Source organism: Papilio machaon, chromosome 7 (assembly GCF_912999745.1).
Source record: "Papilio machaon chromosome 7, ilPapMach1.1, whole genome shotgun sequence".
NCBI classification, from domain to species: Eukaryota; Metazoa; Arthropoda; class Insecta; order Lepidoptera; family Papilionidae; genus Papilio; species Papilio machaon.
The window spans coordinates 8,533,525-8,550,063 of NC_059992.1; the positions used below are offsets into that span (position 1 = coordinate 8,533,525).

A 16,539-nucleotide genomic window follows, 5' to 3' on the forward strand; every position below is an offset into this window, starting at 1 on the left:
TCTAAATATACATAATGTGCATCAATATACATGCCAATGTATTTTTCAAATAATCTTCGTAATTGGTACAATCATGCGCAGAATTAATTCGTTTTTGATTCAAGCATGAATATCTTTATAGAAAATAATCACGTTACATTTTTTTTTATGATTTGTAGCATGTTCCTTTCTAACCGTGTAGGTAAATCAATTTTAACATCGTATCTTGTGTTGTTGCAGCGATGCCGATACGTGTGTGACACACCGGGTTGACTCGTCTCAATCCTCGCGATGTCGCAGCAACAGCACGGGAGGGGGCGCGCGAGGGCGCCTTCCCCCTCCTCGCTGCACTATCGGCCCCCCTCGCCCTGGGCTCCAAGCCCTCCGCCTCTCATCTCCGGGCCGCGCCACTCCACCGCGCTAGTCTCCCCGCCTCCGGTGCAGCCCTCCCCGAAACCCTTCCGTCCGCTCCACTCTCCCCATTTCCGACCTCACTCTCCCTCCCCGAGCTCTCACTTTTCCATCTCCCCCTACCCTATGTCCCCGACCCTCGGTCAGAGTCCCGAGTACTACTACTCGTCCCCATACGAACCGATTCGGGAATACGACTACGCGGGTCCGGAACCCCCGCCGCCGCCGCGACCTATGATCTTCGAGGAGGAGGAAGAGGATCGCGGCCCCTCCACCGCGGAGATCATCGCCAACCAGTCGCAGGAAGGCTACGTGGACGAAAAGCTCGCGGAATATCAGGCCACCATTCAACTCCTACAAGGTAAGATTTAATAATCTGCGGAGCGTATGAGGATTCCTCGTCTTAAAGTGAATCTCGAAACCGCGGCTCTGAAAAGTGAACGGGTACTCATTCTCATTCCAAACCATTAGCGTAGCTTCCTGAGCCCGGATATGCTATAACTAGTACTGCAATTCATTTAATTTATCTGTTGTACTAAAGTAAATAAAATAATTACACTCGGTACGGTCTATTGGATCTAACCAACTATACCGTAATGTTCACTGCAATTCCTGTACACACGATCTCGGTGTCACCTTTGTGAGTGACTAACGTTTCGACGAACCGAAGTATTTTCGGATTGTTGTAAACAAGAGCGACGCATTTAATGGATTATTGTAACTATGTATTTACAATTACAATATTTATTTTCCAATACGCACGTCCAACATTTATAACACTAGCTGTCGCCTGCGACTCCGTCTGCGCCGAATAAAAAAAAACTTAATAAGTAGCCTATGTTTTCTTCGACACTATGATCTATATTTGTTTTAAATTTCATCAAGATCCGTTAAGCAATATCCATTCATATAAAATTTCGCGTTTATAATATTGCGTACACATTTTTTTTCTAAAAGGTTGGTGAGCATTTAACTTGGGTACCTTAAAATAATGTTATTGTTATTGAAAGTTAAAATTATTATTAACTTCGCACAAACATTGTTTAAAATTTAAAAAAATTGCACTATAATTCTCTTTTTTTTTGTTATTTAGTTTAGTTACCCTACCACCTAAGTGCATATGTTGTGAGAGCAAAGGGGCCTGCTGAAAACCAGCTCAGGGAAGGTCGATGTCGTCCCTGTATCAGCTGAGCTGGCTACCTTTTGCCACGTTTTTAATCTTTTTGTTTAATTTTAGTTCATAAGTTTCCTTTGTGTGGCAATAAACGCTTATTCTATTCTATTCTTATTCTATTCTAAAATAATTAAGACTATTTCGTTATGTTTTTCATAGCCTGTTTTAAGAAAATGTGACATTAATATTGTGTACATGTGTAGGCAAAATTTTAATTGTCAGCTTAGAGTCCACTTCTCAGTTTTGTACACGTACACGTACGATTTAACTGAAGAGTCTGTTTTATTAAAATTGCGCAGTTTAGGTGTTTTGCCATCTTAAGAATACTCTTTGCTCTGACTGTGGCTGCGTGGTTATAGAACTTCTAGTTAGGTTAACTTTAGCTTGAAAACTGGTTCTTTAGTTTTGCCAATCCATTGAGGATAGCGTCTACAAACGCTTTAGTGGAATTGATTACAGTTTGAGGGAAGTTCGGGACAGCCTTGGGCTAAATCTGTCTGTCGGAAATAAAAACGTTTCGCGACCGATGCTTCGGATACATTGGTGGCCTGAATCTGTTTATTTTTATTGTGAAACACGTTTTCCTTAGGATAGGACAGGAAAATTTGCTTGTGAATTATGGACCATGCAAGAAGTCAGACGAAGTAATACAAAAAAAAAAAATAACAAAAATTTTATTCACATTTAGTATCATTCTGAATAGACTCAGTATTTGCATAAGATGACACGTTTAAACATTATGACAAATAATGACATGAACAAGAAAGTAATGACATTGAATAAGGATGGCTACAAAGTTATGGGAAGACCAAAGAAAGTATGTCTGCTTTGTGTGAAAGAGGATATGCGTAGAAAGGAATGAATTCAGACCATTAAGACAGCTGATAAAGGTGACTATGGAAGAGTAACTAAACTGTGCTGACCCTCTGTAGGAGAAAGTCCAGGAAGATTATAATGATGTAATTTGTGTAAACTTTAGTTATAATTTTGGGTGACACGGTCCGGTAACGTTGGTGTTGAGCCAAACGCGATAATTCCCCGGGCGTGGCTGATGGCTTCACACGACAGCACAAAAGACATGTGATCGGTGAGCTCAAGATGTCAATCATGCGCTTTGAATACAGTTTTTTATCAAAGTCATGAAACAAGAAGTGATAATATATAATTTGACAATAATAGAACCATGCTAAAAGACATTGAATCGTCCTGGCATACCTCACTCGCCTCTACATCTATACAGGCATATTAGTCAGATTCGGATACTATTAGCCTTTATAAAATGATATTAGATGTAATTGTACGAAATATTTTGTAAGCAATTCGTATAATAGAACAGTAAGTACGAAGTAACACCGGATGTGATATTTTCTCTTTCAAATTCTAACACTTTAAAACAAAATTTAGGTCGCACGTCACTACTGAGAATTGAGGATCCTCGTATTTGTTGTGTTATAACATTTAGGTTGAATTTTAATAATATGATCAAATACTTTGCCGATCACGAAGTAATACAGTTAAATACAATTTATTGAGGATTCATTAGGGTTTTTCGCGCTGTTCCTGTCTCGTAACTACCGTGTTAAGGAATGTCTGTCGGCGGTATTTCCAAACTGCTATGGCTTAGGAACCTTTCATTTTCTTGAAGTTTGGCACCGAATCTATAGTTCCTCTGGTATTGCGGATGTCCATGGACGTCGTTGCCCTCTTTATATTAAGGGTCCCACTGCTCGTTTGACCCCTTCTCTTATAAAAAAGAGAAACGAGGTAGTTAAAGAAATGTAAGAAGGGAGTGTAAAAATGTAAGAAGTTTTTGATTTGAGATATCGTGATAATTTAAAAAAGCAAGAAAGTGATGAAGAAATAATATTTGTATCATTGTAAGTCGTAACTTTCTGAATCATGTGGAATTTGAATACGTTACGAAAGCATATAATGTTTTCGTGTATAGTTTCCGCTTATTCCGGTCCGGTGTAACGATGCAGATACTAGAATAGAACGATATCGTTTGGCAACAGGAAGCCCGGTGCACGCCGCGCCTGAATCTGGCACAAGGTGGATGATCTCAGTGGTTCAGTGTTACGACTGACGTACACACATACAAGCGTGGATGTAAATATATATGAATATTATTTTGAACTCGCACCTTGACAATTGTGGCAGGTCTGATTGTTTAGAACCAGCTGCCTAAAGCTAACAACGCACAAGTGCATCGTTTCACTTCACAGACACATCGAATTCATAAATACAATTGTAAGTGTCGACTGAAGAAACACTTATACGCAAAACATATTGGAGTGTCAGAATGTAACACAGAAAAAAAGGTAATTTTAAAGGTATATGACAGGTTGGTACATTGACCCGTAGACACGCGGCCCTCAAAACAATATCACCGTTGACTTCATTAAGGTTACGACCTTATTATACGTTGGCAGCTCGTCAACTGAGGAACGCCGGCGCCCCTCAAACTGATCGCCAATACAAGAGCCAATTGCCGTTTGGATCGGCTTCATCGCCACTCAGTATGAGGCATAGTCTTTTTCCCATTGGACCCAAAAAGAATTATCCACCCTTTTCATTTATTTTAAATCGTTGTAAATGCAAGCTTATTACTAGTTGCTACGGTAATTTAAAATTAAGTGAACCTTTTACTCCTGTAATTTTTCTATTAAAAAAAAAACTTATGTCATGTAATCTTTTCTCTGTCTCTATGAATTCATCTGCAATTTGTCGCATTTTATCATGTGTATAAAGCTTCTTAGAATCATCATAGTTTGTACTTTCGTGTCTCAAAAATTTATTTTGTCTACCTTTTCACATGTGTCCATTCGTTGGTTGTATCTCTCGCCAAGATTAATAACAGTCACCGAAGGACGATAACACTCTATCTTGGACCAAATATATCTGGTCCAGCTGATCTGCTCTGTTGACGTCACCCGCCCCCGTCTCCCATCTCTCGCGAGCGTCATAAGAATCCTAATAAATGGCTACTGAACGCATTGGATGAAATGTTTCTAGTATATTCCACATTTTAGAATACTCGCTATTTGGTTTCACTGAAGTTGTAATATTTTTAGAATCATTATCAACATTACCACAGTTTCATTAAACGATTTTATTTAGTCTGTTTAATTGGAACAAATCTAGTCATTTAAATTAAACCCAGTTCCAATTGATAGATTGATCTGAAATTTGGAACATTAGTTCTGATGAGAATACAATATTATATGAAAAAAAAATCCGTTTTTAAATTGTTATGAACGAATTTATAGAAGTTGTTATCGATCCGTTCTACTGGTATGTATTTTAACAGATTTACCCTTGTAATTAACCCATCCATTCAGCCTCGTTACGCCCACTGCTGGGCATAGGCCTCCCCCAAAGATCGCCACGATGATCGGTCCTGTGCAACCCGCATCCAGGATACTCCCGCAACCTTGACCAGATCATCGGTCCATCTTGCGGGAGGCCTGCGCAAGCTGCGTCGACCTGTACGTGGCCGCCATTCCAGTACTTTGCGGCCCCATTGGCCGTCCGTAATTAACCCATCAAATCAAATCTTTTCACCTATTTGGCTATATAAATCACTAGTTTAACTATACAGGACTCGAACCCGCCGATCGCAAATAACAGCGTTTGTACCCACGCTTGCGTCTCGCACGTATATACGCTGCTATATTAAACCCCATTATATTTAGACACAACTCATCTCTATTTAAAACTTTGGATTTTCAATTCGTGTGCACCGATGGATTGGACGTGATCTTTTGATGGCAATTTATGCTGTATGTTTTTGAATTTAGAGCTAGTTTCGCTTGATGTACGATCAAAGGTTATTGAATGTTTTGATAGGCAATATGTAGACGATATAAGTGATGTTATCGCACCTAGAAAGTAAATACTTTTACACTAAAGTAATACAACGATATAATACTCTGAGTTACATATTTCTAGATGAGATAAGCTGTTGTTACCGAATTCATTATTATGATAAAGCTATGTTACCCACTTCTGTTTTTAATGTGGTTTGGTAGCCATGCCCGTTATAAAGGTATGTGAGCGTAAGTTATCGGTAAGAAAGAAATGATCTGTTCCAAGTCTAAGAAATAGGAAAAAGTAGAAATATCTTTTATTTCCACACATACTTATAAAATTTGATGATACAATAATGTTGTCTAAAGTTACCGAACTAGTGTTCTTATTAGAAATTCTATCTGTTTCTCCAACAGCGTGACATGGAATGTATCTGTCACGTGTGGACGTCTCGTCACGTCAATCACGCGCGTCCCGCTGCGTGCTTCCTCAAACTTCTACAGATTTAGATCGGAAAGGACATTGACCTCTTCTACTTCGAATATTTGGTGATCTACAATGGCCCTTAACTCGTTTAATGACCGTTAAATTTTATATAATCTTGGTATACGTTTCGGGCTGATTGTTTTGAGGTCGTGAATCTATTGACTTCAGCGAAATCTTGGATCTCTTAGAATATTATTTTGTTACATTGTATAAAAGCGAGAGATAGTGATTTTTATGAACAGATTGTTAATGTAGGAAAATAAAAAAGTCACGTCTACAACGACTGCAATGCCAATAAATTTAATGAGAGATTGTGGGTACTGGATATGGCGGTGCGCATTGATTTCGGTGACATCATACCTCGAACAAGGCCGTATGCAGTACAATCATGCACAAAAAACATTGAAGACTTTTTTGAGTCTTACCTGGGTTCGAAAGGTATAAAGTTAGAAATGGAACAGTCGTGAAGCAGGTATCAATTAAAAAAAACGGCCAAGTTTTACGGAGTATTTTTCACAACTCTTAAAGACAGTAGACCTAAGTATTTGATATGAATTCCAGCTTTTTTGACAAAAAGGGTCTTGACAGACAGACAGACGGTCGGACAACAAAGTTTTTTCCTTTCGAAGCACGGAACCCTAAAAAAGCAGGTCTATAACAATGTGCATAGAGTTTTTTTTCTCCGTCCACCTAAAAACATCTAAATCTGTTGAGTCGTTTAGAAACTTCGAAAAAAAAAACATGAATTTTTGTAATAATTTTTTTATTTTTAACATGACTGTACCAGCAACCTAGACCTTTAGTTCACGTAAGCTCGTAGGTAGAAATAAAATTGTTTACAAACAGACAAATGCAATTGCGCATAGGTTTATTAAAGTATACGTGAATAAAATATTAAATTCCACTGCTACCCACACTTTGCCTATATTTTTCGTTTCGTTCAGAAAACTGAATATAATGTCAAATGCATTAACAAATTATTTGTGTATTCCCGTACAAGAAGTGAGCATTTCTTATATAAATAATACTCGTCTCACTTCAAAATACATTTGTTAGTGTTATTTTCTAGAGCTGACCTTTACGTTCAGTTCTATTATTAGTTCGGGGTCATTCGGATTACTTATCTTGAATATCTCACGATGTTTACTATGTTAATACGATTCTAAATTATTATTAATAAAGCTTTATTTGCAATACATATCCATTGGTATTAACGTCTTTTGAATAAATGAGAGAAGAAATTAGTTATTGGAATAGATAAAAAAGGACCACATTTTGGACGGGCTAATAATTCCGTGAAATTTGTTAAAAGGTAATTAATGGGTCTAGCACGAATATTTGTAAAGAGATTTCTGCCTACTCCTCTAGGTAACGGGCGTGAGTGGTGTCAGTTTATCCGTATTAATTGTAATGTAACCGAATGCAGTCTACGTGACCTGCAGCAAACCTAGCGTCACGATCGCCTGTAGCTTAGTGCAATCGCCAGCCGCTAGAGGGAACTACGGATATTCTTAGAAACTCCTACAAACAGGCCAAGCTAAATACTACTTTGGCACGAAGTAACGACCACTTAGGCTAGTGAAATGCATGTTATTAAAGATAGGCAAATGTAACATACTTTATATGTGTGCAAAGATGTGCAAATATGGAATATATTTAAGACTATCTTTTGCGCGTGACTCCGTCCGCGAGGAATTTAAAAAATAAATCAATAAGTAACCTATGTGTTCTTCCAGAATATTTTCTATATCTACGCCAATTTCCATCGAGATCCGTTGAGCCGTTCTGAAGGTACCTTCTAAGAAACATCCATCTAAACATTCACATCTATAATATTAGTAACTAGCTTTAACCCGCGACTCCGTCCGCGCGGAATAAAAAATAGAAAACGGGGTAAAAATTATCCTATGTCCGTTTCCTGGTTCTAAGCTACCTGCCCACCAATTTTCAGTCAAATCGATTCAGCCGTTCTTGAGTTATAAATAGTGTAACTAACACAACTTTCCTTTATATATATATAGATATATAGATATTTATATAGAAGTACATCGAGAAAGTTGCATATAATCTATATTAAAGATACTTAGATTGCTAATGTTAAGCACGCGCTGTGACCTAGACGCGGGTCTAGCACAATGCCAGCTCGGGTTGCAGGCGGTCCGACCGGTTGATAGTGGTCCGGCGCGGCGTGGGCGCAGCCGCACCACACTTTTATTGTAATCCACAGTCCCCACATGCTTGTGTGGCTTTTTATGTCTTGTCTTGAGATTCCTTATTACCTATACTGTCATTTTTATTGTTACAGTTAAAAAAATCTTAATAAGAGTATGAAAAATAGATAATAGCCTCAGACCAACTTAATATGCGTATAAAATTTCATAAAAATCGGTCAAGCCGTTTTGGACTCCGTCCGTGCGCAGTTAAAAAAACTAAATGGGGGGGGGGGGGTTATGAAAAATAGATGTTGGCCGATTCTCAGACCTACTGAATATGCTCACAAAATTTCATGAGAATCGGTCAAGCCGTTTCGGAGGAGTACGGGAACGAAAACTGTGACACGAGAATTTTATATATTCGATATTAATTATGTATTTGAGATAACCATAGAAATCCTCGTTCCTCCATCTTCGAAATAAATAAATGCAAAGATTCTCCAAACATTGTTTGCTATTCTTTTTTAAATGTACCCAATCCATATCAGACATAAAAATAATACCATTTTTGCGCTTGTATAATTTTTAAGAACTGAATTTTTATAAAGTTTTTATATTCATAATGTAACGTAAAGTAAAAATACGTTAATAATAATAATATCTACTTTAAACATACCTTTTTCAGTAACATTTTATTCGCTTTAAAAGTCATCAACTACTATTTTCGTTAATCCATAACAGAGACATTGTGGTATGCTAGATGTTAATAGACCAGGAAGCGTGGTGTTACCACATTAAATGTGTACCTCGTTGTGTTAAAGATCTAAATGTCGATGATTTGAATCACAGTTACTTTTGTTATATTGGTTGTAAAAACTGGCAAAAACTGATAGAAATTAGGTTTTATTTTTTTCTTTGAATCTATGAAATCTAGTCTCCTAATTTCAGTCTCCTAATCCGTCATAATAAAGATTTTATTATTATAATTATTTATGTTACTTTGTTCAGAAACCAACAGTAAGAGCTGTTTCTTTTTCTAGTTTGCTATATCAATAGCATTCAAGCTTTAAATAGATTCAAGTCTTCATGAAATTTTATTGTAGAAAGTAGTTTCTATTTAAAATAGGACGTAGTTAGTATTAACACAGTAAGGTAAACTAGTTACGCTCATTATGATAAACTCTGCATAGTCGAGTTCGTTGAACTGTAGTGCAATGGATGTAAGTGCGGCCTGTCTACGTCGAATGTTTAGTCTATTAAAAGCACTCAATTTTAGTTTATCTAGTAGAACAGTTATCGTTATTTACTATTAGTTGCTTAGTAAATAATGTAAAGTTTACGAGCTTTTACAATGTCAGGGATAGTTTTGTTTTTTTGCGCTTTATTTGTTGTTTCTGGTTTAAAAAAAATTGGTAACAAGAATACACAATATAACCTAGAAGAAAACTAACTATGCGTGTGTGTCGCCATTTCTAATTAGGTTAAACCGATATTTAGAAGAAAAACTAATTAATATACTTTTGTATCTAACATTGATATTTTTCTTTTGTTTTCGAATATTAAGGAAAAAGTATCAAATAATTTCAAAATTAAATATATTCAAATGATTCGATTAGATCATTGTTCGTATTCGTCGTAGCGAGGCGGCACTTAAAGCGTTAAATCTCAATTGCAAATGGCGTCGCTAAGCGCGTCCTCTAAGTATTCTATTTGCATCAATTAACGTGATGATGTCCACAGCCGCTGCCATTGCCACCGCCCGACTCCCATTGCAACGAGGTACACATTTAATGTGGTAACACCACACTTCCTGGTTTATCAATATCTAGTATATTTGTACCACAATGTCTCTTCAATGGATTAACGAGAATAGTAGTTGGAAGTTTCTATTTGGTAATACTTAACTAAAGAATTAAAAGTTAATAGACGGAGAGAGATGCGTACATATACGGTTCAGTACGCGGTACTGTAGCCAACAAATGTTTTTTGTTTTAGGGTTGCTATTTTTATTAATTATTTTCTGAGGCACCTTATAGTAATATCATACGAGCAAAAATAGGTACCATATTTTTTTGCATCCATTGTTATTTGGGAGCCCTTACGCGTTGGTTGATAGAATTTAGGTCAATTACACTCCGAAAACGAACCGTTGTTAACCAAACCCGTTAACACGAACAAGTCGGAAGTTGTACAAATAACCTATATTTGTGTAGTGTAGTTTGTGCTTAACCATTCACTTAAATTTGTCTTTAGAATATCGGTAATGTCATGTCTATGGATTTCATTATTATCTTACCTTTACAATAGGAACAGGCTTTGTAAGTAACCTTTGACCTTTTAAACCAACTTTCTTCGTTGTCAAACGCATACAACAAAACAATGGATAATAAAGTCTCTGTAAGCTCTCAAGCTTTTTGCCAGCCGCAATAACTTTAAGCAAGGTTGGTCAAATTGTGATCGAACAAAGGTTTATTTTGTACACCACCACCACAATGTTTCATCATTTGAATGTGTTGACTAAATATGACAGTGAAAGCTACAAAACAAATCAGGTCAATAGAGGGCGTTAGTTGCATAAAATGATAATGACAGTTGATAGTGATGATGTGGTAAAAAGTATACAGAGGAATTTAGAATCTTCTCCTTTTTAGAATTTGGGGGAAAGAATTTTTTATTAGAGTTTACGGCGCCGGCGTAACGAAGAACAGTGGGCCTTGCAGGAATTATTGTGACAATCTCCTTAGTCATCTTCATCGTCAATTATGTCAAAATAAGTATGAGATTTTTGGTGTACTTTATGCTGCACAAATGTTAATAAAAAAATGTCGATAACAATACGATGGCGATTGTCAAAGGTATTCGTGCTAAAAACAGAAAACACTTTCTACATATATGGCGGCCATTACCTACGATATTAATTTTTTGAGTATAAAACGACTTGCAATAAGTAAAACAAAGGTAGCAAATGTTTCTAAAGATGTGACAAAAAGTTCTTCCACCAAAAATATTTTGGAATTATCGGGATTCTGCTAGAAATATGCAGATTGTCTAATATTCTTCGGTTTTGGATTGGGATGGATAGACAAGTACATGGAAACACGTCATGTCTTTATTACACTTGAGTCAGGAATGCAGTACTTCAATAACGTCTCAGTCAGCTGATAACAACCCTAACTACTGATAATGGGTTGGGAAATTACTCTTTGTTACGTCATACAAATACGATAGTAACATGTTCTTGTTGCTGTTTACATCCTCATACAAAGAAAATTTATGAAGTTATCATTATTAATAGCAAGCTCGCAAATCTGAAGTCCCCAAAGAAGTTGACTGCTATTACAAATTTTCTTTTGTGGATAAATCTTAATTACGATCTATTTATTACGTTTATCGATTGAAATTAATATTGAGGTAAATATATACGTTTGTATTTTCACAAGTTATCATAGATTATAACATGTTAAGTGGAAAAATTTAATTGTAACTACCTATCAGGAGACTTAAAGAAAACAATGTGTAAAAATAATCAAAACCATAACGAAACTAACAAACATTTGACAACAAAAACAAATTCCTTTGTATGTAGGTACGAGTACAAGGACACTACAAACGGAAGAATGAATTAATACTTCACAAGTCGGTTAAGGATTAAAGCGACACGTCTGAGGGACGTCTGGCGGCGGCGCGGCGCATGCGGAGTGTGTCCCTCCGTCCTCCGTGCTTAGTGCCCAGTGCCTTTGCTTCACCGCGCGAGCCTCCGAGTGAGCCTCACGCCGGCAGTATCGAACGCGCCTCCGTCGAGTGAGGTCATGTTGCGATGTCTGACGGTCGCGATACGCCGCCGCCGACCGGACTACGGAACAGAGTTAGTTTCTTCGAGAGAGTTTGGAGGGGCAGCTCCAGGAGTAGCTCCCAGGATGTAGAGCCCACAGCCAATGTGGAAGAAATCGAGAGACGGATTGAGCAGCGCAAGAGACGACCGGAATCGCCTAAGATAGATGTCAAACTTAAACAAACGCGCGATTCTGAGTCACCCGGGAAGAGTGATGTGACCTTCCCTAATGTTAAACTGAGACATGTGGAGCCCGTCGAGGAGACGGAGCGGGTGGTGAGGCAGGTCGAAGAGGGCGACCTGACCTCTGGCGTCCGCTACGTCAAGTTCGAGCGGGTCTCATTAAAGCGTGCGGTGGAGACACGGTCCGAGGACCGGCCCGATTCGCCGCAACATGAGTGGTACACAGAGTACAAGAACCAGGCGCTGCACACGGCGCCCAGGAAGGACTACCTGCGTAGTAAATCTGAATATGACTCTCACATCGCCCAAATTAGAGGTGAGATAGTTAATTTGGCTTTATTCAAAAAAGTATACAAAACAATCTTCTTGGTATAAATTATTCACACGGATATACAGTTTTTATATGATTTCGCGTATCACAAACGTATAGGTCAAGTTTTCAAGGACACTCTCTTGTGTGAAGTAAGGGTGAATTAAATCCTGCGCAATAACTAATTTATCTAATACTAGCTGACCTCGCAAACGTTCTTTTGCCATATAAATTATTTCTAAGGAATTTCTAATTACAATTTTGTCCAAAAAATAATAAAACTGTCAGGGGTGGACAACCCTTATCACATAGGGGTATGAAAAACAGATAATAGCCGATTCTCAGACCTACTGAATATGCATATGAAATTTAAAAAAAATCGGTCAAGCCGTTTCGGAGGAGTATGGTAACAAACATTGTGACATGAGAATTTTATATATAAGATGTATCACATATTGTATAAACAATACAATATCCTTGTCTAAATTCAACACATTCAAAATATTTATGTTTACACAATTTCTGAGCGAGATACAATAATAAGTAATTAAGGATATATGAACGTATTAAGGAAAAAATAATGAAATTATTATTTACCCATTACATTGACGGGATACACAACAACACTCAGTTAACAAATATGTCCGACATTTGTATTAAGAAATAATAATATGTTAACCATCTGTTTATAATCCATGAGCTTTTATTTACTTGAAAAAAAGTAGTTCAAAAAGGCAATAAACATCTGCATTTTTCTAAGAAACTATTGAACGTTTAGTATCATCTATATATATATATATAAAAGAAAGTCGTGTTAGTTACACTAATTTTATTAGTTACACTATTTACACTATTTAGCTGAAAATTGATGGGGAGGTTAGCTTAGAACTAGGAGACGGACATAGGAACTTTTTTATCTTGTGTGCATTTTTTTATTCCGGGCGGACGAAGTCGCGGGTAAAAGCTAGTCTTATATAAATTTTAAGTTCTTCGGGTGCTATCCACGTTTATGGGCGTCAGTGATCTTAACTTTAAGGGTCTCAATTCTCGTTCGTCTTCTAATTATATAAAAAGAAAAAATTATACATTATTAACCTTTGGTTTCTGAGATCATAACCTAAGTAAAAAACATCGTCATCTCTGTCAGTATCTTTGAGAAAATAGAGATAACAATATAAAGGTGAATATACACTAGAGCATTTTCTCAAGAATTTCTATGTAATGTAACGTTTTAACGAATGACATGAAACAGGTAAAAGTATAGTTTCCAAAGTACGTCTTGTTCGTGAAAGTGTGATACACAACAACATATAGAGCGGCTCGTTGTTTTGTTACAAGTAAATCCTCTAGTCTATATCCACCTTAAGAAGAGCCTGAGATTTTTAATAAAATAACGTTTACCTTGAAAGGTTGGCAATGACGATAGTTTTCTTTAGAGTGTCAACTTTGCAACAAAACATTCAACTCATTCCAGTTCTCATACTAACTTGTAATGGGACAAAGAAGTGCACGGTACCAATGAGTAACAAGGACATCCATAACAAAAGATGTCCTGTGCCTTGACTCTCTACTATGTTAAGACTAGAGATATAATTACGTTCCTTTTTATAACTTTAATCCATTCCATAATATCGCAGTATACATATTACATAAATTCAAATCACCCCGTCCCCCAAAGCGTATACAAGCTTCCATTTGGGGCGGTTCTCGGACATCTACCACATTCTAACATCTCCTCACATCAAAAAACAAAAAACAAAGGAAAAATCGACTTATAAAATCTTAATTAGCTTTAGTTTTTGGGTTGCTACTTAATAATAATACTCAGTTTTATTCTAATACAATAAAATACGAGTATATTTGTAGGCTGGGAAAATATATTTGAGCATTTCAATAATAAAAATCAAAACATTAGACTAACTAGATGTTTTTTACCATTTATTCGATTGTACGTTGGCGACAGATCTGATCCTGTTTTTTTTTGTGACTGAGTGATCACTGTTTGCCTTAAAGAGGCATAAACAGCTTCACCGGGCTTGAGGTGCCGGACGCAGATGGCGCTTAGCCTAAACCTCGTTTATGAGTAACTAGGCTAGAGGGCTCTTCAGGAGCCTCGATTATTAGTACGATGTTACTTCGTCATTATTACCGGATTGAACTGATCCTGTTTCTTCAGTATCAAGTACCTACAATCTAGTGATTGTTATCTCTGTATATGTAAATTAAATGGGCAAGTCTTCTCATTAGTATAAATCTATAAAAGCTTAAAACAGTAAAATTCTACTACTAAAATTGTATCAAAACATATTGCACTCCCTTATGTTTCCAGAGAGAAAGAAAGAGATGAAACATGCTTTTATACAAGTATATCCACAGTGAAAACTCGCTGTTACATGTAAATTTATTTAGTATTAAAACACATAAATGCTAAGTGAATAAACATTCTCTGTGTTGACTTCACTCTAATGTCAAACGTATTTGACCTTGGCAACCAATTCAGGTTGTGTTATACAATTTGTTATTTAAGTATCCGGTCGTGTTTTTCGTTGTTACATTTTGTGCAGAATTTTAACAACAAAAATGTTTTAAATCTTCACAGTGTTTCTTCTAACTGGTTGTTAACATTTCAATGTTAAATTACATATTATTTTTTACAATAATTGAACAGTATTTATTCTTGCTAAGTCGACAATGTTGTCGCTTTATATTATGACATATTCTTGAGTATGCGAACATCAATCACTACAAAAATATTGTCAGCTTATCTATCTATCTATATATTAGGTCCTTACATATGAAATTGGCGTTTTGTATGGGAGGAACAAAAATTGAATATTTTTTAATATAATATATTTAATTAATCAAAGTATGAACCATTATTTTCTATGCACTTTTGCCATCTCATAGGTAGTTCATTGATCCCTTTACTAAAAAAACCAGTCGGACGGGAATCAATAAAATCTTTGAAGACGATTTGGACTGCCCCATCGGAGTTGAATTTTTTCCCTTGTAAGAAGTTATCCAAATTTCGAAAAAAATGGTAATCAGTTGGAGCAAAGTCCGGGGAGTACGGAGGATGTCTTAGACTTTCCAATTGAAGCTCTTCTAATTTAGTAGCCGTCTGTTGCGCAGTGTGTGGTCTAGCGTTGTCGTGAAGCAGCAGTGGCGTGGAGCGATTGACCAGCCTAGGTTGTTTACCCGCTAGCTTTTCCATCATGGTTTGCAATTGCTGACAATAGACATCAGCCGTAATAGTCTGGCCAGATTTGAGAAAACTGTAATGAACAATACCGGCACTAGTCCACCAAACGCTTACAAGTAACTTTTTTGGGGTTAATTTTCGCTTGGGGCAGGATTTGGGTGGCTGGCCAGGATCCAACCATTGCGCTGAGCGCTTCCGATTATCGTAAAGAACCCATTTTTCATCACAGGTAATGATTCGGTTTAAAATACCTTCATTATTGTGCCGGTTTAGTAATGTAACGCAACAGTCGACGCGCGTTTGCCGGTTTGCTTCAGTCAATTCGTGAGGTACCCACCTTTCAAGCTTTTTAATCTTCCCAATTTGCTTCAAGTGAATTAAAACAGTTTTATCACTAACATCGCAGCCTGCAGCTAACTCGGACGTGGTTTGCGATGGATCCGCTTCCACAATAGCCTTCAACTCTTCATTATCATCTTGAGTCTCAGGCCGTCCACGGGGCTTGTTCTGCAGATCGAAATTTCCAGAACGAAAACGTTGGAACCAAAAACGAACTGTGTTTTCTTTTGCAACACGACCGCCATACACATCATTCACCCTTCGAGTCGTTTCCGCAGCACTAGTGCCACGGCGGAACTCGTAATCGTAAATAATGCGATATTTTAAGGTTTCCATTTTGTAAAATGAGTGACGCAAACAGAAAAAAACAGAAGAAAAAAAACAAATGAATGACGGTCATCGAACCACAAATACATGAGTCTATAGCTGTACAAATTTGAATTTGGAATTCCTTACCATAGAGGAGAAATTCGTGATTAAAGTGGCCAGTACGAAAAACACCAATTTCATATGTAAGGACCTAATATATATAAAAGAAAGTCGTGTTAGTTACACTATTTATAACTCAAAAACGGCTGAATCGATTTGACTGAAAATTGGTGGGCAGGTAGCTTAGAACCAGGAAACGGACATAGGATAATTTTTACCCCGTTTTTTATT

The 16,539-nt window shown here is 37.0% G+C and overlaps 1 protein-coding gene across 7 annotated transcripts in view; it reads left to right on the forward strand.

Moving 5' to 3' along the window:
• The window catches only part of LOC106719414 (nesprin-1), a 133,427-nt gene that overhangs the window by 7,356 nt on the left and 109,532 nt on the right, over window positions 1-16,539 (forward strand). For 5 of the 7 annotated variants that reach the window (XM_045678642.1, XM_045678646.1, XM_014513752.2 and 2 more), the window contains exon 1: window positions 11,780-12,344. In XM_045678642.1, coding sequence (XP_045534598.1) covers window positions 11,831-12,344 — 514 coding nt within the window. In that variant the 5' untranslated portion in view covers window positions 11,780-11,830. Of the gene's footprint in view, window positions 1-219; window positions 752-11,776; window positions 12,345-16,539 lie in introns of those variants that run through there. The other 2 variants (XM_045678643.1, XM_045678647.1) reach the window with 2 other exon arrangements.